The sequence below is a fragment of the Osmerus mordax genome, chromosome 22 (genome assembly GCF_038355195.1).
Source record: "Osmerus mordax isolate fOsmMor3 chromosome 22, fOsmMor3.pri, whole genome shotgun sequence".
Taxonomy (NCBI): domain Eukaryota; kingdom Metazoa; phylum Chordata; class Actinopteri; order Osmeriformes; family Osmeridae; genus Osmerus; species Osmerus mordax.
In genome coordinates this window covers 6,995,706-7,017,777 of record NC_090071.1, presented here as the reverse complement: position 1 = coordinate 7,017,777, position 22,072 = coordinate 6,995,706, and the positions used below count along the sequence as shown (strand labels likewise).

At 43.5% G+C, this 22,072-nt stretch overlaps 2 protein-coding genes across 3 annotated transcripts; both read right to left on the bottom strand.

The window, feature by feature from the left end:
- Positions 1-227: 227 nt before the first annotated feature.
- On the bottom strand, positions 228-3,487 carry LOC136966001 (kelch-like protein 41b). Its single transcript, XM_067260335.1, has 6 exons — positions 2,291-3,487; positions 1,885-2,042; positions 1,555-1,662; positions 1,037-1,222; positions 758-904; positions 228-605 (listed from the first exon to the last, which is right to left on the bottom strand). The coding sequence occupies exons 1-6, from the start codon at positions 3,401-3,403 to the stop codon at positions 494-496; spliced, it is 1,824 nt and encodes a 607-aa protein (XP_067116436.1). The 5' UTR covers positions 3,404-3,487; the 3' UTR covers positions 228-493.
- Positions 3,488-5,162: 1,675 nt separating this feature from the next.
- On the bottom strand, positions 5,163-21,798 carry LOC136965806 (collagen alpha-1(XXVIII) chain-like). 2 transcript variants are annotated; one of them, XM_067260059.1, is made up of 34 exons: positions 21,637-21,798; positions 20,171-20,745; positions 18,400-18,420; positions 18,238-18,297; positions 17,235-17,288; positions 17,046-17,090; positions 16,862-16,888; positions 16,687-16,731; positions 16,504-16,548; positions 16,369-16,422; positions 14,835-14,903; positions 14,677-14,745; positions 14,467-14,535; positions 12,945-13,013; positions 12,336-12,404; positions 11,934-12,002; positions 11,681-11,749; positions 11,528-11,599; positions 11,381-11,449; positions 11,198-11,269; positions 11,033-11,101; positions 10,884-10,952; positions 10,721-10,789; positions 10,523-10,591; positions 10,321-10,389; positions 9,549-9,617; positions 9,080-9,148; positions 8,824-8,904; positions 8,704-8,739; positions 8,581-8,617; positions 7,871-8,428; positions 7,413-7,675; positions 7,013-7,256; positions 5,163-6,820 (listed from the first exon to the last, which is right to left on the bottom strand). In XM_067260059.1, exons 1-34 carry the CDS (start codon positions 21,794-21,796, stop codon positions 6,618-6,620), a joined length of 3,687 nt encoding a protein of 1,228 aa, XP_067116160.1. In that variant the 5' UTR covers positions 21,797-21,798; the 3' UTR covers positions 5,163-6,617. The 2 variants fall into 2 exon arrangements, with proteins under 2 accessions (XP_067116160.1, XP_067116159.1); XM_067260058.1 differs by having other exon boundaries at positions 7,013-7,241; positions 21,637-21,796.
- Positions 21,799-22,072: the final 274 nt, after the last annotated feature.

Here is a 22,072-nt window from a genome sequence, read left to right as displayed (position 1 = left end):
TGTTTTATTTGAATCAAATCAAATCACATTTCCTTTGAATAACCCTTTTTACAAGCAATGTCACAGAGGGCTTCACATATGTCTAGAACTGCTCCTAAGCCGACATAAGCTGCAGACATTTAATTGTGTGAAATGTGCCACGCCTAGAATTCCCCTCTCTTACAGGACAAACCATCAATAGTTTGAAAATTTGTGTGACAAAAAGTAATAATCTGAAAAAACCAACAGGAGTTTAAAAATGTTTATTTTACAAAAAACTAGAAATGGTGTGAATAGAGTTATTATAGAGTTATTAAGAGGGAAATGGTTTAGAGGTTGACTGTACTGACAGTCTTCTCAGAATGAGTGATTGCTATTGTAATATAGTTATTTTTGTATCACAACCTCAGTAAAGGAGATACGGTGATGGCAGAATTTCAGACATAACTGACAGAGTCCAAATTTAAGTTGTCATGAAAAAGAAACCTCAATATTAGCTAGAATAAAGATGTTTCTAGAGTTTGGCCATTCTGGCAGGGTTGAGGCGCATGGAAACACATGAGGATCCAGCCGCGTAACGCATTTCCCTCAGCATACCACTCCACTGGTTCTTGTCTTCCTCATACCTACGGAAAGGAAAACAACCAATTCAACAGGTGCGGAAATAAATGGAGATAAAAACAGACAGAAAAACATTCCATTGTCATCATCATTTAAGATTAAGAAAGGTGTTATTTAAGCATTACAAAAGGTGAAATATACTGGGGGAAGCACTTACAGCCAGACGTCAGTGACCTCTGATGGGGCCACCTCTTTGTTTTCCATCTGGATGATGGTGAAGCCCCCCACGGCATACAGGGCCCCCCCACTGCTCACCAGGTTCAATGAGCTGCGCTCCTGGGGAAACTCTGTGGACTCTGTCCATCTGGGGAAGAAAGATCCATCACGATGGGGTGGGCAGGAGTGAGCAGTAGATCAGAAGGGTTGAGGGTACAAATGTTTTCTATACCTTGATTAAATGTGTGGATAAACAGCGAAATAGACCAAATATTCGTACTTGTTTGTTTCAAAGTCATAGGTCTCGCAGGCAGCAGTGAGGCCTTCCTCATTGACACCACCGGCCACCACAATCTTCCCATTATGAATGATTGCTCCGAACATGGCCCTGGCTGTCTTCATGGCACCCAGCTCTCTCCAATCTGACTGTTTGTGGTTGTAGACGAACATCTTGTTCAGGGCTTTGCTGTGGGGCAGAAGGAGTTTCCACATGTGAATTTACCTGTCAATCTATTTGTTCTTGTACAAATGTTAATTTTATTTATGACTTGTCTATTATACATTGCATTCAGCAAATACATGCAAACATGCAAAGTGTGGTTCTGTGTGAAACAAAACATACCTGCTATTTTTGGCTTTATTTGTGTACTTATCTTTGAGAAGTAACAGAGTACTCTGCATTGACTCAATGGTCTGTCAAAGAGATTATAACGATAGACCAGAAACAGCTGCTGGCCACTCACACCATATGGTCATATGGTTTACCACACACACACACACACAAACACACACACTTACTTGTCATCTGTTTTTCCTCCAATGCAGTAGACAAGACCTTTATTGGAGACCACAGAGTGACCATGGATCTTCAGAGGCAGCTTTTTGGTCTCACTCCACTTCATCCTCCTGTTCAAGGTCAGCATAGAATGGGAGGTTCACAGACCAGTGAGTTGCAACACACCTTTCAAAGTCTGACATCTAAGGAATTGTACATTTTCTTGTTGAATATTGATAGGAATAAATCTAATGGAAAGGATCACTTTTATCAGATACTAAACTTCAGGTAAAGTGTCCCATATGGCTATGGGCAGTGTTCTAACAGATTAAACTGAGATTGTTCCCACTTACTCTGTGTCAAAGCACATGACAGTGTCCAAAGACTCATTGGATTGGAGGTCTTTTCCAGCCACGACAAAGAGAAGGTTATCATTCTCCCCCATATTGAACAGACATCTGGGAGATGGCATGGGTGGAAGAGCCTCCCATTCAGCTGAAAGTGGGTCCAACTGTAAGGATAGGGTACCATTGGGAAAGTACAGAACTGAATTACAGTATGACCCTCGTAAGCATAACATAACATTTTTATAAAATACTCAATTAATATTGGAAATACATCCGTGTTACGTCTGAGATCATTCTTTTTGAAATGTATGTTTTTATGTTTGGAAATTGATAGTTCTCGCAAGTTAGGAAACATATGCTTCACAGTATCATAAGTCAGTGATGAGACAAACATTTAGAAAAGCGTCCTTGCCTTGTAGAAGTAACACTGCAGAGGCTGCTCCTTGTTCTCCTCGTCTACAAACAGTCCTCCAATGAGGAACAGCTGGTTCTTCTGGGACGCCATAATCACATGGTTCTTGGGGATCTGCTCTGACAAGGCTGCCAGGAAACACTCATTCTCATTCACGTCATATGCCACCGCCGCCGTGTCGTTGACCATCAGGATGAGATCGCAGGTGTACATGCCATGTCTGCGGTTATCGTTTAGGAAACCAGGGAAGAGGCTCTGCTCCTCCTCGCCCTCCACTTTGTCTGCTCCTTCCTCCCCCTCCTTCTTCTCGGGCTTCTCCGGAAGCTTCCCCCCGAATGCCTCCTTGATCACTTGGATCTTCTTCTGAAGCTCGGGATCGGCTTTGATGATATCATCCATTTCCACCTTGTCGTGGAAGTACTTCTCCGGCAGCAGGCGGAAGCGGACGCACTCGAAGGCGTCGGGCAGAACCTTGACCCGCTTGTCCTTGTCTTTGCGTACCCAGTTCATCAGCGCCTCAAACACGACCTCCTCTCTTTCAACGTTGAGGGAATCGCCACCAATGACGGCGAAGAGTTCGTGGGCGGCCAGCTGGAGGAACTCCTCGTTATCGGCCAGGGACTCGAAACGGTCAGCGATGTAGTCACGGGCAGCCACTGCTAGTCTGGGGCAGTTGAGAACCAGGCCCAGCCTAAAGATAGCGAGGCAGTTGGACAAAGATAACTTCTTCTGCAGGTAGTTGACGCACACAGTGAACACCGAGGGGATCTGGAAACGGTTGGCCACGGCAAATATGTCCTGCACATTGTCATCAGTGAGGTCGATCTCCGCTGAGTAGAGGTACTGTATGACCATGTCCAAGATGGAGGGGTTGACGTCCTCCAGGACCACCTCTTTGGTATCTTCCAGCTCTTTCCCATCCTCTGTGAAGAATACCTCTCTGAAGTAAGGGCTGCAGGCGGACATGATGAGCTTGTGGCAGGGGAAGCTACGGTCGCCCACCTTGAGAGTGCAGTCCACAAACTTGTTCTCATTGAGCAGCTCCTTCAGGCCGTCCTGGAGCAAGGTGCTCTGGAACAGACGTAGCTCCTCCTTGATGGCTTTGGGGTCCATGGTGTGTCAGGCAGGGTAAACAGTGGTGGATGGCGGAGAGGAGGGAGATGGTGACCACAAGTCCTCTTGGTTCTTGGTCCTGGCTAGAAAAGGCAGAGCAGAGAAAAAGTTCCCAGTCTGAACGCCTTGCAATTTAATCCTGTCCCCCTCTAAATATAGCCCCCTGCCCCAGCCTGCCTCAGTCCAGAGGAATCTGCCTGGGCCAAATCGGCAGGCAAATGCCCCCTTGCAGCTGTCACAGACTGAAAGAAGCAGCTGGCCGTATGGGGATATACCCATGATTCAGATAGGGCAGTGTCCTGTAGCTAACAGTGATTAGTGAATGACAATGCTGTTCATTTAAGCTACCGGCTAGTAGCTAGATGAATCCTAACTACATTTGAGGGTATGATGACAGTTTGCAGTTCAGCATGCCCCTTTTCTTTTCTGTGTTTAAGGCAACACAAGTGTTTTGGTCTGTGATTAACCTAAATTAGGCAGTACTTTTGGTCTTGCTTTACAATATATGCAATTTCTTTTGTAAACAGGACAAAAATCAGTATGAATGGAAACCTTTCAATTTACTATGTTTCTTGAACTCATGAAAGTTAATGTTTCTTGAACTCATGAAAAATTATATAAATCAAGACTGAATTACAACACACTCATTAATATGCTGTTTATGAAACGCTAGAAAAAGTACTATGATTCTTGTACTGTGGCGTGTTTTACCATTTAAATTGCATCCAATGAATGAACAAGGGTTTGTACTAAAAATGGCTTTGGAGTTGGTGGCAGCTGTGTCCACAGTCAACAGGTGAGATAGCCTGACAGGCAGTTCTCTCCACCAATCAGCATGGTTCTTCCTTTTGCCTGGCTGTATTGTTCAAAAGGTCAGCATTCAACTACAAATAGGAAGGGGCATTGGCCTAGGTTCTTTAAATAACTGCTTTATCAAATAACACACTATCTTCATGCAAACATCCTAAATACCCTTAAACTTGTATGAAACTACATGAGAAAGAGAGGTATAAGACAGGGGACTATCAATGATTTGAGAAAATAATTCTAATATTCCTTTTTCCAGTTACTATTTCCTGTGTGAATAGAATCCGTGTGAGCTAAACAGACTTCTGGATTTTGATAACGTGTTTAGTGTAAGTGTTGCAGAGTTAGGTAACAGTTTGTGCACTTGTGTGGGTGCTACTAAATATAGACCAGACTATGGTATTGGGGTAGAAGTGAGTGTGACAGACATAAGAGCAAGTAAGCTCAGTCTTAGTAAGAGGGCAGTGTCACCTCACTAGTGCCATCATACTCATTAGCCAAGCAGCTTCAGTTCAAAAGGTCAGTTCATTGGTTCCACAAACATAATAAGATGTTAATCCACCCCAAAAATCTGAATGTAACAGGCTAGTTTAGTTCATTGGGTGTACAAAGTGTACAGTATTAGTTTAAACAGAACAGGTGACACGTCGCTTCAAACCCAATTGTTATCTTTTATTCAAAATGTATGGGATGATATACTGTATATTAGCTGTTATGGATGACTGTGGATGATTAGCAGTAGAGGATGATATAATGGTCTTTCTTGTAGCCTAGCACGACAATTATGTTTGCTCTAGTGGCATTAAGCAAGATTATATTTCAACCAGCAGAGGGCCCTACACAGCTATATGTGCATTAATGTAGTAAAATGACATACCCAATACAAGGTTTATAATCTAAAGGAGAGAAAATCAAAAACACATGTACAGTAATAACACATCATATTTTAATTAAGAAAATATAAATCAAAAACACAATCAAATGCAAAAACAAGTTACAGAACTTTGGTCCCACTTGTGGTAAATAGTTAAGATCTAAAACATGATAACTACATGTACTGCAATTCACAGCTGAAGATCTAATATACCAGGAGCCTCAGTTTACATTACACATGGCTTTTGAAAAAAAAAAATCTCCATCGAGGAAAGTCTTAAAAAACATGATAGCAGTTATAGAGTTCTATCTCCAATGTACTTTTTTCAAAACAATACAGTAAATCCTTGCTGTAGACTTTAATAATCAAAAGTGCGTATCCATGTATCATGTTTGAAGCTGTAGATGTTTTCACTAACTAAAAATACAGAAAGGTCATGTATCACCTAAATATGAACGGCACATGTAAAGGTGCATTTCATTGTTAGAAGGGCTCAGTTAAATAAACCGTATTAGTGGTTATTGGTGTTGGTCAACTCTACATTGACGTACATAAGAGGTACTCTTGGTTATATGAGCAAAATACATACCAGTGCTACTGTTTTGTATATGACTTTCTTAGAAATGTTAGATAGATATACAGCAGCACACCAATGGTCAAGAGACAGTTTGCAAAGACTTCACAGCACAAACATGATGCTCACAAGATCTCTGTAAAGCCATTAAAAAAACTCACCCAAACAGAATAAGCTGTCCTGAACTCGTATCTACATACCTGAGTGAGAGTAAATGCCCCAGTATTAAGTATGATGCTCTATTCTTTTATGTGACAAAACAACAATAAGAATGGTATCTTGTCAGGATTAACTACAGTCGTGGCCATAAGTTTTGGCAATGACAAATGTTGTGTTTTGCAGTTCAGTATTTGAGGAAAATGTTTGCACGTTTTTTTTAGAATACGGGAATCACAATAAGGCACATTTCATATTTGTTAAAGCTTTTTTGGGGCGAAGATTTTCAATATATGCAAATAGTCCCCTCTTTTAGAGCAGTCTGCTCTTAAAATCCAATCAGAATGATAGAGTGATTTCACACTTTCCCCTGTGCTGATGATATGACTTACTGAAATTACATTAGCAGTCATTTTATGCAAGGCCCAGCAAGCTTTGCAAACACAAAATGTATGTCGCTCCCAATGCTTTTGGCCACGGCTGTACATGAATGAGAGCAGTGACAGGACAGTAAGTGCTAGAAGTTGGGAGGAGAGTCATTTCAGGTTTAGAGAATGGCAAATCTGGAACAGTCCAATATTACAGGTGTGCTCCACCTCTCGCCATGCTGACTGAGCTTTAGGCTAACTTCAAACACAATCAACATGATAACAACAAACATGTTAGTAGAAGCTCTCTTTTAGCCATCTATACAAAAATATTAAAAAATCAAGTAAAAAATACATTTAATACATGATGAATATGAAAATCCTAAACAGACACTAATTGTACGCTAAGATGCTGGCGGACGGAGAAATGCACCTTTAGGTACCTGTGGCTCTGGCTAGTACACACATTCTCTTGCACTCTTCCTCCGTGTCAAAGCGGTTCTTGTTGCCTTCACAGCCCCCATACCAAAACTGGGCGCAGGCGTTGGCCTGTTTGTCATAGTACCAGCGGATGTTGTAGTCTCGGCAAGGACCCTGGTCCAGGATCAGGGCACAACGAGGGTCCAGGGGTACAAACTCTGAAGTGGAAAGAAAGCATCTGTTTTGTACAATATATCACAATTTGTGCACATGGATTTGTGATGTGTTCACATGTATTTATGATGTCAGCCACTTATTCTAGAGTAGTAAAGCTACGTTAGGACCGTTTCAGTCTTAGACAATTGGATCTACTACTGCTAAGGCAACTCTAATGGATATTGGATATTTACCTTGGGGAAGAGCTGGCCGTGGTGCTGGCACAAACTGGACTGCTCCTGAGGATGAAGATGAGGTTGATGTGGAGGATGAGGTTGATGTGGAGGATGAGCCTCCTGTATTGGAGGACAATGTCTCCCTACTGGGAATCCCAGGTCTGGAAGAGGACGAGGTGTTGAGGTTATATGTGTCCCTGCCACCAGTCTCCAGGTCAGAGGTCGCGACACCCCCATCATGTCCTCTCTCCCGCTGCCCTATCTGTGATGGGAAAGAAATCATACATTAACACATTATGGAAATGATTCCTATATCACCAGTGAAGTGTTAGAGAACTGTAATGCAATTGTAAGCCATCTCCTGTATGGTGACACCTGTTATGGAATGTTAAGTAAAGTTATGAAATTGGATATTGACCTGATCTGTGGCAGAGTTAATAGTTTGGGATGTCCCTTCTCTCCCTCCATAGCTCTGGCCACCACTGCCAACACTGTTGACAGTCCTCTGCCCAGTTTGGATTCCCCCCTGGTTGGTGGTCCCGTAACCATAGCTACCAGTGGAATATTTTCCATTCAAGTTGTTCTTGTAGCCGTTGTTTCCGTAACCGTTAGTGATACGGTTGTATATCAGCTCGCCACGTTCGTCCTCACAGAACTGGCTGACCAGTTTGGATTCCAGAGCTGGGGGGTAATGGCCAAATTACGATAAGCTGTCATCCATAGGACTGGGATGGCTAGATTGATTTAGCAAACGCAGTGTACTATAAACTTACAGTCTACAAAATAAGGATCTGACAAATGACTACTAGTTTGACTAGTTTGATTGCAGTCTATTGCAATCTAACAATTTTTCAAGAAGTCAAATTGATCTTATACCTGGGAGAGTGTTGAAGTCGTCAATGAGGAACATGTGCTCTTCATCAGGGTCTGATGCGATCAGGTTTAGCTCCCTCAGAAACTCGACCTGCGTGATGTCTGACGTGTTCACAATCCCCAGAGCGTACATCTCGATGTTGGCGGCGTGCGCCTCCCGCACGGCGATGTCTAACTTCACAGGCTCCCGCTTGTCTGTCTGTCCGTCTGTGATGACAATGGCCACCTTGCTGACCCCAGTGCGAGAGCTGAAGAAGGCTTCCTGGGTGGCCTTGCGGATGGCAGTGCCTGTGTAGGTCCCCTCTCCCATATAGGGGATGTTCCTGATGGCCTGCTTCACGTCTTGTTTGTTTATGTGGCGGGCCAGGTTGAACTCCAGCTTGACCTCCAGGCTGTAAAGGACCAGGCCGATTCTGGTTGCGTTTCGGCCCACGGTGACCCGGTCCACCAGCGCCGTCACAAAGTCCTTGATGATCTCAAAGTTCTCCGGGCCCACGCTCTCTGAGCTGTCGATCACAAACACCAGTTCCATGGGCCTCTCCTTGCACTTGATACCACAACCTGGGGAAGCAGGGAGAGAATATCCAAAATCACTGTAAAGAACATGTTTACTTTAGTGGCTAAACAAGGCAAATAAGTTCGGAGATACAGGAAAGACGTGTTTTGTAGAGACTGGGAAATGCTTGTGGAAAACGAAAAATGTAATACTATACCACATATCTCCTTGATCATTCGAATGATGTCTTCCCTCTGAAAAATAAATGACAATTCACGATTACATTTTCAGTTCTAAGTGGACTGGCGTCTATTAAAGGTATTCGAGATCAGGTACTTACAGTGAGCCCTGCTTCACCTTTGACTCCCTGCCGTCCCTTTACAACAACAAAAACATATGGTGAGCCACCGATGTCCACTAATGAGATCAGCAAAAGAGGGCTTGAGTGCATAGGACTTACTGCTTCGCCAGAGACTCCTGGATCGCCCATGTCACCTTTAACCCCTTTCAACCCCCTCTCCCCTCCAGAGCCCCGGTCACCCTGTCATGGAGTTGTATGAGCACAAGGTCATGAATGTAACCCTAAAACCGGTGACGCATGATCAGCGTTAAAACCATTCTGAGCTAGCTGTGCCATTGTTTTCCTATGGAGCAGTGGTGCTCTTCAAAAGACTAAGACATCCTTTTTATAGGCATCTCTGTGTGTCTTTCCTTACCTTAACCCCTGGGAATCCTTCTCCCTGAGGTCCCCTTGGACCTGTAACTCCGTGGGAGCCCTGCTCACCCTGGAATAGTGCAAGACAGACACAGAGGAAGGCTTGAAAATAAAGTTTACAAAGTGAAAATTATAGATTACCCTCACATTGAGGTTACATTAACTACCATGTAACTAGATAGCAATACCTATGGTGAAAATATTGTAAGTACATAGGAATTGCTATTTAATTACATGATATTGTCAGTGTTCGTGGTATAGAAATTGCTATGCAAAAGTATAAGATGACACAGTATGGCGAAGGGCTGTAAGTGGATAGTTTATAGGGGCAGCTGTAACTTTTACAGCTAAACATTATTTCCCTGTATTTACATGGTAGCTAATGTAACCTTAATGTAAAGTGTTGCCAAACATGTTTTGTGTGTGGAGTCTTTCTAGAACGAGTAACAAAAGTCAAATCAAATGCCCACCTTAGGCCCTTGTAACCCCTGTCCTGCAGGCCCTGTAGGGCCTGGTGGTCCTGGTCTTCCAATGGTGCCCTGGAAACATCTCCAGTTAGCTGTTAGCATAACAGCACAGAAAGCAACCACACTACATAGTGCCACATGATGCTAAAGACTAAATGACTAAATGACTAAAAAAGATGCTCTGTTAAAGCCTCTGCCCATTGCTTTAACAAATGTAGACTTTGTGGGACCTACAGTATATGTGACCTGATTACACAAAACCTGTTGATCGATAGTCTTTACCCGGCCAGAACTGTTACAGTGTACACGTACAGTCTGAAGTCGATCAAACCGGGCCCACAGATGTACTGTGATTTAATACTGTATAACAGTCATAATCATTTTACTTGGGTTAGAGGAGATGAAAAGCTCAATCTGGACATTATATGAATCCAGCTAGTTCTGAAGAATGGTTTGGTTAGACCCACTGTGCCAGTGGTTCTCATTATACACACATGCTGGAGAATTCCCATACCAGCATGGTGTGTGAGAGTGGAAGGGAGATTATGATAGATGTCCAGTAAGAATGAAACGCCTATTATAGCAGTCTTTGAATACACGGCCCCATGAGGATAGAGAATCATTTTCTTCTAGACCCTTCCAGTGCTAAAGCTGAATTCAGTTAGTTTGTTCAACCTTATGCTATCAAGACTATATCAGTGATGTATTGGAATTGAAGCAAATTCTATTTAACATAGTGCAAAGTGCTTTTGTAGTGTTATGGGGATGCACATACCGGTGGTCCTTGGAGACCCTCACCTGGAGGTCCTGGCAAACCTGGCAACCCTCTGAACCCAACATCTCCCTGCATGGAGAAATGTCTGATGTTATAAATATAGCTCTTTCCAAAAACAAATTGCCAACAACCAGTATTACTATTGCTATTCATGTTTCAGAGCATCATTTAAAATATATCTAGGATACAGTGAAGGATTCACCTTTGGTCCGGGAATCCCCAGTCCCTCCAGGCCTGGTTCTCCGGTAAGCCCAGGCAGGCCAGGGGGACCCTAAAAACCAGAGAGACCAGGTTAGAGTTTATGCATTAGTGGGAGGCTGGCTAAATTGATGTGTAGAGTAATGGACGTGAATGAAGAATGGTGTTAGATGAATGGGTAGAGGAATGGATGGTTATTTACTGTAGGGCCAGGATAGCCCTCCCCTTTGGGCCCAAATGGACCTGATGGACCTAAATCACCACGATCACCCTGGACAATAAATGACAAAACAAACATTTACAAATTGGAAGTAAACAAATCAAGACCTTAAACACGTTTGTAAAATGCTTAAAAGGTGACGAACCTTAGGACCAGGAAGGCCATAACCTGTCTCCCCAACTGGTCCGGATGGACCAGGTGGACCTGAATCCCCCTGATACACACATGGTTTGACATGGTTATTATATGACTTGTCATGACTTATCCATAAGCTTATTAGTAGAGAGCTCCTACCTTGGGCCCTAAGATGCCCCGCCCAGGAAATCCTGGTAAACCAAGTCGACCTGGAGTCCCAGGTTCCCCCTAGACAAATCAATCCAGATCAGAATGCCAGGATGCCCATCTTAAAGAACAGTATGTGTACTAACTGATAACGACAGCCACAAATATCGTCTTCACCTTCGCCCCAGAGGGCCCAGCAATGCCTGGAGGCCCTGCTAAGCCTCGTATACCCCTCTGACCCTGGTCTCCCTATGACAAGATGGAAATACCAAGAAACAAGTATTGATGGAAAGATGACAACTGCTAGGAATATCAGGCTTCACCTGTGATAAATGCTGGGTGATCTGAGTGAGTGTTTACCTTCTCTCCCTGGGTGCCAATCCCAGGAGCTCCGTCAGGCCCTCTCTGACCAAAAGCACCTGGCTCACCCTAAAATCAAGGTGGAGAACAATTATCAACAAGTTGACTACTAATTCCCCTATTTCTGGTTGGCCATTGGCTAGTCACCTTCTGCCCTGGGGCGCCATCCTCTCCTGGAAGTCCAGGGAAACCAGACAATCCTGATGATCCTGGTTCTCCCTAAAGAAAGAACCTTGAGTGTCTCATACTGCATAAAACTGCAGAACTGTAGGATCACAACAAGTACAAACTGTACCTTACCTTTGGCCCAGGTTCGCCAGCCCCTCTATCTCCTGTTGCTCCCACTTCCCCAGGCAAGCCCTGGTCACCCTTCAGACAAGATTAGAGGAGTAGCATAAATATATTAGCATTAGCCTGGACCTTAGCGTTTAGCCTGTAAAATTAGGATAGCATTATCGTAAGAATTAACCTGTCCCTTAGCATTATCTCACACATTAGCCTTTACAACATTTTCTGTGACTTTTCTCCTACAGCTAGGCCCAGAAATGCCAACCTTGGATCCAGGAAATCCTTCTCCTTGTGGGCCTCTGATCCCTGGTGGACCCCGTGGCCCTTCTACACCCTGTTAAATACAGGATTCAAACAGTTGGAAGAGAAGCAGGCCAAAACGAGAACCAAGGCACAAACAATTGCAATGGTTCAAAGAGTAGTGTATCTGCTGCTGGTTGTTAATAGTATTTTAATTTATTTAAATCAATGAAATTTGAGTAGCATACCATGTCAGCTGAGTATATGCAGTTCTTGTGAAAAACATACATATCCAGCAGAAATTGTATCCCAAATAACAGGCCTACTGTTTTGTTATGCTTATCACACACTGGATGTTGACATATATTATCGGCATGACATGGTACTAAAATGTACATGTAAATCCAATAAACTCTTTGATGATGACCTTTTCTCCTTGAATGCCAGCTCCTGTCAGGCCAGAGGGACCTGGAAAACCAGGAGGTCCAAAGTCACCCTGGTGGTTAGAAAAATAAAACAGTCCTAAAATAAAAAATAAAAGGTCCACAACACTTATCCTGACAGTTAGTAAAGCCCATGGATCATTATACTCTGCACTGCAATTATCACAATGAGAAATGTAATGTTAAATCTAGGGTATCCTTGCTAGGATAAGCCTTGCCAATTAAAATATTGATGGTTTAAAATGCAAATAATGTTTCTGTCAAGGGTTTTTGATAAATTCCTAGAAGGAACAGAACACACCTTTTCTCATAATCAAATGAAGTCCCTTTCAGCTTGACAAATGACAACGTTCCCAGAGGGGCCACCGTTTTTGTTCCTACTGATTTCTTCTCTTATACGCTGCTGCCCATTCTCATTTATCACCTCTGAGTGGAGAGCAGACTCCATAAATAACAGCAGGCTGGACAGACATGTAGGGAACCAGTGCTTTTGCCAACCCCTTTCCCTCCTTCCCTGTGGGATGCAGGGCCTGACTGCATGGTTGGATGAAGGCTATTCACACAGAAGGGTTATTTACGGCCCTATACTGTACCTTGTCTCCCTTGATTCCACTACCAGGCATTCCTCTAGTTCCTCTCTGCCCATCCAGACCCCGTTCCCCCTGCAGAGACAGGACAGGGTTAGGCATCGTCATTACTGGACCTACTCATACTGTATGGACACACACACACGTGACCTCATAAGGACCAATGGGTTTGCATGCACATTTTCTGTCTGTGTCTCTTACATACTCTCGAATCATAACATGGTAAAGCTAGAGCAGATAATACAATGTCATCATCTACAAGAGATTCCCCCCAAAGTCATTCATAAGTCATCCTGAGGATTGCTTGTCTAAAATAATTTAGTATTTTGTCCAATACACTTCAACCAGCAACCACAGGGTGTGACAAGAACAGGACTAAATACATTCTGTGTACTTCCTGCCTGCCTTGTTGGATGTTTCCAGGCATTCCATTTTAATTTCTGTTTAGGTCGAAATGTAACAACCGGGTGACGTCGCGAGATGATGATGGATAGCTTTGCTTACTTTGTTGGTATTCGTTGAATGACAGGAAGGGTAAACCTGAATATGATGACTGTTCTGTGGGTTTTAGAAGTCTCACAGAGTTGCATTTATCTGGGCACGGGGATGGAACGTTCTGATGAGGGACCATTGGGTCGAGACAGGTTCTGACACACGTTGAGATGGTGGAGGCCATGTTTAGTATCATTTCCAGTTTTCCAGTGTAGGTTACACATCAAGAAGGTTTTCATTGGCACTAGTTCGTATGGAAACCACAGAAACTGCCAAAATTATTGTTAAAGGTGTCTGTAGTTAAGAGATTAGATTTGTCATTATCCTGCTTAGAAGCATTCCAAAACGTTGACTGGGCTCAGTTGGAATAATCAAAACAATAGAAACCTTTTGTGCCACAAATGCCACTGGAAACCCAAAGCTCCCTTGTTACTATGTACAGTAGTCAAGCCAGTGTGCCAAAACTGTTATTGCGTAACACCTCTATCTTTCTATCTCTTTCTTTCTGTCTCTCTCGCTCTCTCTCTTTCTCTCCATTTCACTCTATCAAATCCTCCAAAAGTTCTGTGTGTTTTGTTTCACAATTATAAGCCTTCATGCAAGTTGTTTCAAGAAGATTTGAAATGTTTTTCAAGAACGCAAAACACACAAGGTAATTCAAATGTTGTCGGCGTAGCAGTTACATTTCAGGGGATGTGTTAGAGCAGGGATAGTTCTGGCATAGGCAGATGGATGACATGTGTCTGAACAACCCCAGGAAGAGTGGATGGACTAAATCTTTCCTCACTACCTTGAATGACTCACTCTTTCATGTCTACGGGGAGTCCTGGACAACTTTAGGTGTTTCCTTAGTTATGGGTTATCATGTTCATTTGGCCTCTTAACCTTTCTTCAAATCCCTGCATCAGCGTACTCGGTTCTATTAGTTAGAAAAGAACATTCTTCTTCACCTCACCTCACAACACAAGCAAGTTGTTGAACATTGAATATGTTTAATGTACAAAGGAGGACATTGCTTTTGTCCAAACGTGTTTACCTTTGGTCCAGGGAAACCTTCGCCTATGGGGCCTTTCTCTCCTTGAACTCCCTGTGGCCCTTGAGGGCCCTGAATAAATCAATATCACAAACAAGGATATCAATACAACAGAATAAGAGCTTTGAATGCACTATGCATCTTTATGCATAGTGCATCATACATACATTTTTATAGAACTATTTCAGTCAATGAACAGACTTTAATACTTACAGGCAGGCCTGGCTCGCCTAAACCAGGTGGTCCTGGAGGGCCGTGTCGTCCCTGGAAACCAACATCCCCCTGAAGAGTGGAACACACGCAAGGTGAGATACATCAGGGGGTTTTGAAAAACGGAATTACCTCATTTTCCAAAACAATGGAATGATCACCTTTGGTCCTGGTAGGCCAATCCCAGTTTCCCCTTGAATTCCAGATGGCCCTGGAATCCCCCTTTCACCCTATAAAACACACATACACAGACAGTACACACACACACACAGACAGTACACACACACACACACATACATACATACATAACATGATGTCCAATGATTACATCTTGGCAAAAATGCAACATATCAATCTGTAACTTTACCTCATCTGCATGACTAATTTAACCTGGGCTTGACATCAATAGAACTATGGTCTGCCATTGAACAAGACCAGAACTCCACTTGACGGGCTGACAGCAAATCCTTGGAACCCCTCTGCTCTCTTCCCTCATACCACCTCCACCCTTCACCTGGTACTAGGCATTCTAGCAGTGCACTCATCATATCTGTTGTCAGATTAGTAAATAAGGCAATAACAGTAGTAGGTGGACCCTTTGTGCCACGAAAGCAGGGATGTCAGATGGCTGAGCGGTGAGGGAGTCGGGCTAGTAATCTGAAGGTTGCCAGTTCGATTCCCGGCCGTGTCAATTGACGTTGTGTCCTTGGGCAAGGCACTTCACCCTAGTTGCTTCGGGGGGAATGTCCCTGTACTTACTGTAAGTCGCTCTGGATAAGAGCGTCTGCTAAATGACTTAATGTAAATGTGGTTGGTACTGTATACATACCGCTAACCTTTTTTTATGTTTGGCCCTTCAAACAAGTTACAACAAAGCTTAAAACTTAGACAACAGTTGATGTTGGTCGACTGTCAAACAACCAACTCGAACATTCTTTCAAAAATAATTAAGCAAGGTACACTTTGTTGGAAGTGTGAGCACTTGTCAGACTTGGCACTAATGCTACAAGAGAGAAGCCTAAACAGGGGGGGCTGGAAAAACAAACTGACAAGATAATAACAGGAGGACATGCCCGGAGGGCACGGAGATGGATGATACCTAACAAATAGCATGATTATTCAACACTTAAAAACATGCACACGTGTTGACACCCATCTGGTATCTGATTTAGGCCTCATGTGATGTCATGGATTATTGTCTGTGAAACATGCAAATTTAAATCTTGTGAAGCACGAAAAATGTCTGGGAGAAAAAAAGTCTGCGGCTTGATAGGCAAGGTGATGATAGCCGACTTTCCTTTGTTCAGTTCAATCAATTCAATAAACTTTATTCATCCCAGAGGGGCACACAAATGACATGATAGACAAACAGCGGCCACGCGGTAGAGACACAAGAGTACACAACCGTGACAATACATGACCGTGGCAGTGTTATGGTGATAACACCATTGACATGTCTGCCCATTTTCCTCAACTACGAAGACATGATCAGAACCAGACACTGCACAGCATGAAGAAATGTCTCATGTCCCGTGAGCAGGGATTTGAGATAGGAGGTCACCTTTGATTGTGTGTTCATGTGACGAAGGTAAAAGGGGGTGGAAGACCATCTCAATGACTCTGTATGAGTCACTGAACATTGAACAAACTTGTCATACAGAGATGAGGAGAAATCTTGAGGAGAATGACACTTACTTTTTTCCCTGTAGGGCCCTCAGGTCCTATGTCACCATTAGGTCCAGGTAACCCCTGGGAAAATAAAAGTTATTTAGCAACTTCTATTCCAGCTAAAACACAGCCATTCCAGAATGCTCTGGACAGAGAGCTGACCTGTAGACCTCGGATTCCTCTCGTTCCAACTGGACCTTCGGGACCCTGGGAACAACAAGGGCACACGTCAACTCAAGCCAAAAGGACTGTGCCATTCACAGACTGTTTGAAAAGAGAACAGTCCGATCCCAAAGTAAGTGCACGATGATGCAGCATCAGAACACTGGAGCACACAGAACATACCCTGTCTCCTTTGATGCCAGGTGTGCCACATTCTCCTCTTTCGCCCTATTCCAAACAGGAGGAAGATAACAGGATGTCATGTTGTACACATGCATCATATTTCCTGTTCACATGTCCATGTCCGTGTTAACCCTGGAGAAATATTGATCTGTACATCTGGTAAATAGTACATTACCGTATCTCCCTTGTAGCCTGGTTTTCCCTGTACACAGACAACAAAATTGGGATTAAGCGTAAGAAAAATAAAACCTTTGTTACATACCGCAGAGCCTTAATATTTCAATCCCCTGTGCTGATGCTGAGAAGATGCAGCAAAGGCCACGATATTAATATATTGTTACGTTTGACATGTCACTCACCTCTGAGCCCTCCCGACCTGGAATTCCACTGAGCCCAGCCTCGCCCTGAGAGGAAGTAAGGAAGTATCTTTGACAAGCCAACAAACAGAACAGGGGCCCCAAAACATAAATAGGGAAGTGCCACTAGAGCCACCTCATCGCCATCTCTATCTCTCTCTCTCTCGCTCTCTTTCTCTCTCAGCACTTTACCTTTTGTCCTTTTCCCCCTGGACTTCCATCTTCTCCAGGCCGACCCTTTTTACCCTGTTAATTTATTAAAACATGTAAGACAGCTGATATAATTCAATTCTATAAGAATGAAACATATGCTTAGTGAGGAGTTATATGGCATTGGAAAAAATGCTTTTGTGTGTGTGAGAGTGTTTCACCTCCAGAACATGGATCAAAATACTTGAGTTTCCTTTTGTGCTTTTGTGTTATTGTTTCCTCTTGCTGGCACAGTAGACATATATAGCTTTCATAGAGAGCAAACCTGCAGCCACCTCACACTCAACACACTAGATAGAAAGTATCCTTGAAAAGTATGTATTTTGATGCAGGTCAGGTGTATATTTGCATGAGGGAATCGTGTATTTCTGTGTATGTGTTTAAGTAAGACACAACCCTACACAGCGCCTAGTCAGTATGTCAGTTAGCCCTGATGTGAACAACTTCTCATAATATTTAGGTAATTATAAAAATGTCAAATATGCTGAAGTACTTCCTTTGTGGTTTTAAAATACTTGATACTCTAATTATTATTTGTTCCCACAAAAGCATATTAGTATTTAGGAATTTATGCTACATAGCTTTTACAAACAGTAAAGGCCCCTGAGTAGTGTGTCTTTGCAGAAACCAGCAAAAGAGTAGAAAAACTGAATTGAGCTTATTTCCCATGCAAGTATGTGTCGAAGCTTGCTGAGAGTAAACTGCTGTGGGAATGTGAGGTATTTGCTGAACTCTCACTGCTTGAGGGAAGTACCAAGTCAGCCTCCAAACCACACGTTTCCCTAAAACCCTTCCAAAGCATTGCAATTATCTACAGTCCCCATCAAGGCTGCCTTTGTCGGCCTTTAGTCTACTGTACATCAAGAAAACCATTTTGTGAGAGTTACGGCCATTAGTAGAACAAGAACAGCGGTTTCAAAGCAGCTGTGATCTTTGTGTCCAGGGACGAAGCCAGCAGATTACGGCTGGCAGTTGGAACACTTACTGCGGGGCCACCCGGTCCTCGCTCTCCCTTCTCACACGCACACTTCTTTTCCAAGGGACACTTCACACACAAGGGAAACAACACAGGCATCCATAAAAGCAGGAGATAGATCAAGAATGTGTCAATAGACTATGATGTCAAGATTAGGGCGTTGAGACTCACCCCTTCATCTGCCAACGCCGTCTGTTTAAAAAGGAAGAAACAGATGGATAAATGTGCTGTTTGTTCTCTGCATTTTACTTTTAGTGCATTTGAGGATGACTTTTGAAAATGAACACTTGAGCATTGAACATGTAAACCAAGCTCAGTGTGTATGCCCTTGGAAGGCCTACAAGTCAACAGGAAGACTCACATTCAAGTATTATATTTTCCAGCCTCCATACATGAGACTGCATGCTCCTGCACCTGATTCTACGAGCTGAGCTTTGGCATCTGAACCTTAACTCTGGGAGCCCTTCAACTGCCAAGAGAAACTTCCTCTCATCTTGCCAGAGTTCAGTTTTTTCCAACTTTCTTTCTTTCTTTCATTGTGCCTTTTCTCTCAACATGAAAGGCAGCCACAATTCTCTAGAAGCAATAGCAGGGGAATGATCAAAATCCCAAAGAGACAAATGTGAACCACATGCAGTGGTCAATATAAGGTCTCAGAGCATCTAGAGAGTATTTCCTCTGTCGAGGGGGGAATCGTGTGAAGCTACAGACGGCCTGTTTATTCTTACGGCGAGGAGAGGAGCTGAAGCAAGCTGAGAGGGAAGCATACCAGAGATTAAAGACACGCTAGTGGCACAGACATTCTTATGACATACAGATGCGGCTTCGATGCGGGATGAAAGTCTCAGTGCTTAGCGGGTGCTGTTTGCCTGCTTGCAACACTGAGGGCATCTAGAATGCAGAACGCTTTGCTGACGCAGAGAAAAGACGGATAACTGCCGCACTCGGGTGTCAGATTTACCGAGCAGCTTTCTTTGATCATGTTCTTATGTCTAACACCTGCATCAACACGGGTTGGGAGGTCGAGTGGCGTGCATTCAGCTCGTTGAGTTATTCGGCGTGCATGCACCATCTTGCTTGAGCTCCTCTATTGCACCCGAATCTTCCACAACGGGTTTTAATGTGGAGCAGATGTTACAGTTACAGGTCTTAAACCCAGGGTTGCATCTCCTGGGTCTACTGAACAATACTACATGTAATTAGTGCTTCTGGGAACACTTCAAAGGGTACATAACAGCACCAGCTTCAGAGTTCACTCGATAATATTGTCATAACTGAATGGTAGCAAGTGGCCTTAAGGCCTCAGCCAAAGGACACAGTCATAAACAGTGATTCCCGCAGTTCCTCTTGTCATGTACTGTGAAGACTAAACACCAGGATCAGGCCAGCTGTTACTATGACAACACAAAGCATTTGACTGATGCTGCACAAAGTTAGAAGAACACTTACGATGAAAAAACTAGCTTAACAAATAAGATTAAAATGCTTCTTGGAATAGTTCAAATATTGGGAACGCATCCCTCCTACCTAACCGGCAATAAAAAAGCATACAAGTCTTGACATGAGAGTGTCTTAAATATTGTACTTGAATTTCAGTTAAACGGTTATTCTTTAGAAAAGCTTTTTGAAAGAACGTCAGCTTGTTTAATCCGAATAGGAAAACCTTTAGCCATTTTAGTAGTGTACAATTATTGATTGTGGCCACGCCCTTAATACACAATTTGCTTAATCACTTGATTGGTGTGGCTATTTCCAAAAAGGGTGGGGCCAACTCAGTTAACTCAGACCATTACTAGTTCTACATCTTCCCCAGACGTTGGCTGAAACCACAGAGGGTGCATCACAGAAGGTATTGTACAACAGAACTCTCACACATTGTCGAACATAATTCCTATTTTTCCTGTGCACTGTCATGTGATGAACATGACATTGTCCTACTCACAATTTCTTTGATGACCTTGTCCACAATGGTCTTGTCCTGCAGGTTATGGAGATAGCGCGAGGCGGGGGAGTTGGCGATGAGTCTCAGCTGGGCTACATTGGACTCCTGGTTGGCGTCTGGAGTGATTCCCACTGTAAAGAAGCGGACGCCCTGGTTCTTGGCGTCCGCCACGGCCGCAAAGATATCCGGGTTTCTGGGATGCGAGATGCCGTCAGTCATCAGTATGGCCACCTTGATGCTCGCTGGTCCCGACTCCTCCAGGTAGATCCGGGTGAGGTTGGTGATGGCATAGGTGGTGTAGGTGCCATGGCCGATGTAGGCGATAGGCGCGATGCGGGCCTTAAAATCCGCCGTGCCCCTCCACTGCTTGAAGGTCTGTTCGATGATGACGTGGCTGCTGTACTGCAGGAGGGCAGCCCTGGAGTTCAAACCACGCCCAGTCTGCAGACGGAGACCCTGCAGGCGGTCCATCACGTCGGAGGCGAAGCGCTTCTCCTTGGCGTGGTTTTCCTTGGCACTCTCTGAGCTGTCCACCAGGAAGGCCAGCTCCAGGCTGCAGTCCTCGTCCAGAAGAGCTGGGAACAAAGACATGTTGGCTCTTAGCTGTTTGATTGATGTTAGCCTTGGGTCAATGCCTCACTGAGACTATACTGGCAGATAAAACAGTGATAATCTATTGGACATTAGCCAAGCCAGGGTCAAAGTTGAGGCTGATCTCATTTAAAAGCGAGGGGCTCATCAGACAAGGGATCGGGTACTTTCTCATGTCTAGCTCAATATCAAAATTGAACAAACCATTTCTGAAGAGCAAAAGCTGAACATCTCTGAGACTTACAGGTTGAGATAAAAGAGAGAGAGAGAGTAGACAGAGAGAGAGAGAGAGAGAGAGAGAGAGAGAGAGAGAGAGAGAGAGAGAGAGAGAGAGAGAGAGAGAGAGAGAGATGACAAGACATAGGTACTTCAGTAGAAATGGTTTAGTCATCAGAATGTAAGTAAGGCTTTGAAGGGGGCCATTTCATGAACTGTGAACTGCAACACATTTCTTACACTGACATTTTAAGCATCCACAGAACATCAGGTATCTTAACCCTCTGCACAATACCTGCTTTCAGCTAAAAAATGAGAGGAGGCCATAGAACTCTTAGACTTGGGGAATAAATCACATTTATGTCCTAGCAAATGTGTCAGAGATGCATGTGCTTGGGGATATGGTGCTTTTCTTGAGAGAATAAAACGTAGAAGGACTGAAGGTTGCAATGGTCAGAAATCGGATGGATTACTTCACATACCTTCATAGGGGAGTTGAAGACTACATAATGTCCTATAGTATTAACCACTCCCCACCCTCCATGGATAAAGACCATCAATCTAACTATCTACCAATCTGCAGACCTGGTCAATTAAGATTTTCCAATGAAAATGAATAGTTTTTTGTAGTTTTTCTCTTTAATGAGGCATTGTCTTACACTGTCCATTTTTGGAGATGGTGTTGGTTGTCAGTAGTTTGCTCTTGGTTCTGGTGTCCACCTCCTCCTCATCATAGTCTTCATCATAGTCCTGAGCCCAGATACTCTGAAGCCCACACAGCATCAGAAGCCAGAGCAACGAGGGAGACATCAGCACCATCGCTTCTTCCCCCCTGATAAAGACAGACAGATGACAGGAGATAGTAGATGTCATGGCTCTTACAAGTTATTATCAAGCATCAGTATTCACATGCGACCTAAAACACAATAGAACACAACAGAAGCATCACTGACTGTAACTTCACATGCTCATTTATCTCAGGTAACTGTAAAGTGAGGTAACTTACACAACAGTCTTGAAGCCTCGAGTATCCAAGTATTAGTGCACTGCTCAAGGCAAAAAATAATAAATAAATAGAATAAAAAAGGAGATAGA

Bases quoted from the DNA above. Each gene is read 5' to 3' on its own strand.
- LOC136966001 (XM_067260335.1), bottom strand. From the start codon at position 3,403: ATGGACCCCAAAGCCATCAAGGAGGAGCTACGTCTGTTCCAGAGCACC. The intron at 1,663-1,884 runs GTAAGTGGGAAC...GACCTTGAACAG, and splicing joins GTCATGTGCTTTGACACAGA to GAGGATGAAGTGGAGTGAGA. The intron at 1,223-1,554 runs GTAAGTGTGTGT...TCTGCCCCACAG, and splicing joins GGAGGAAAAACAGATGACAA to CAAAGCCCTGAACAAGATGT.
- LOC136965806 (XM_067260059.1), bottom strand. From the start codon at position 21,796: ATGGTGCTGATGTCTCCCTCGTTGCTCTGGCTTCTGATGCTGTGTGGG. The intron at 18,298-18,399 runs GTGAGTCTCAAC...TTGTGTGTGAAG, and splicing joins CGGCGTTGGCAGATGAAGGG to TGTCCCTTGGAAAAGAAGTG. The intron at 14,746-14,834 runs GTGATCATTCCA...TCCACTCTTCAG, and splicing joins TTGGCCTACCAGGACCAAAG to GGGGATGTTGGTTTCCAGGG.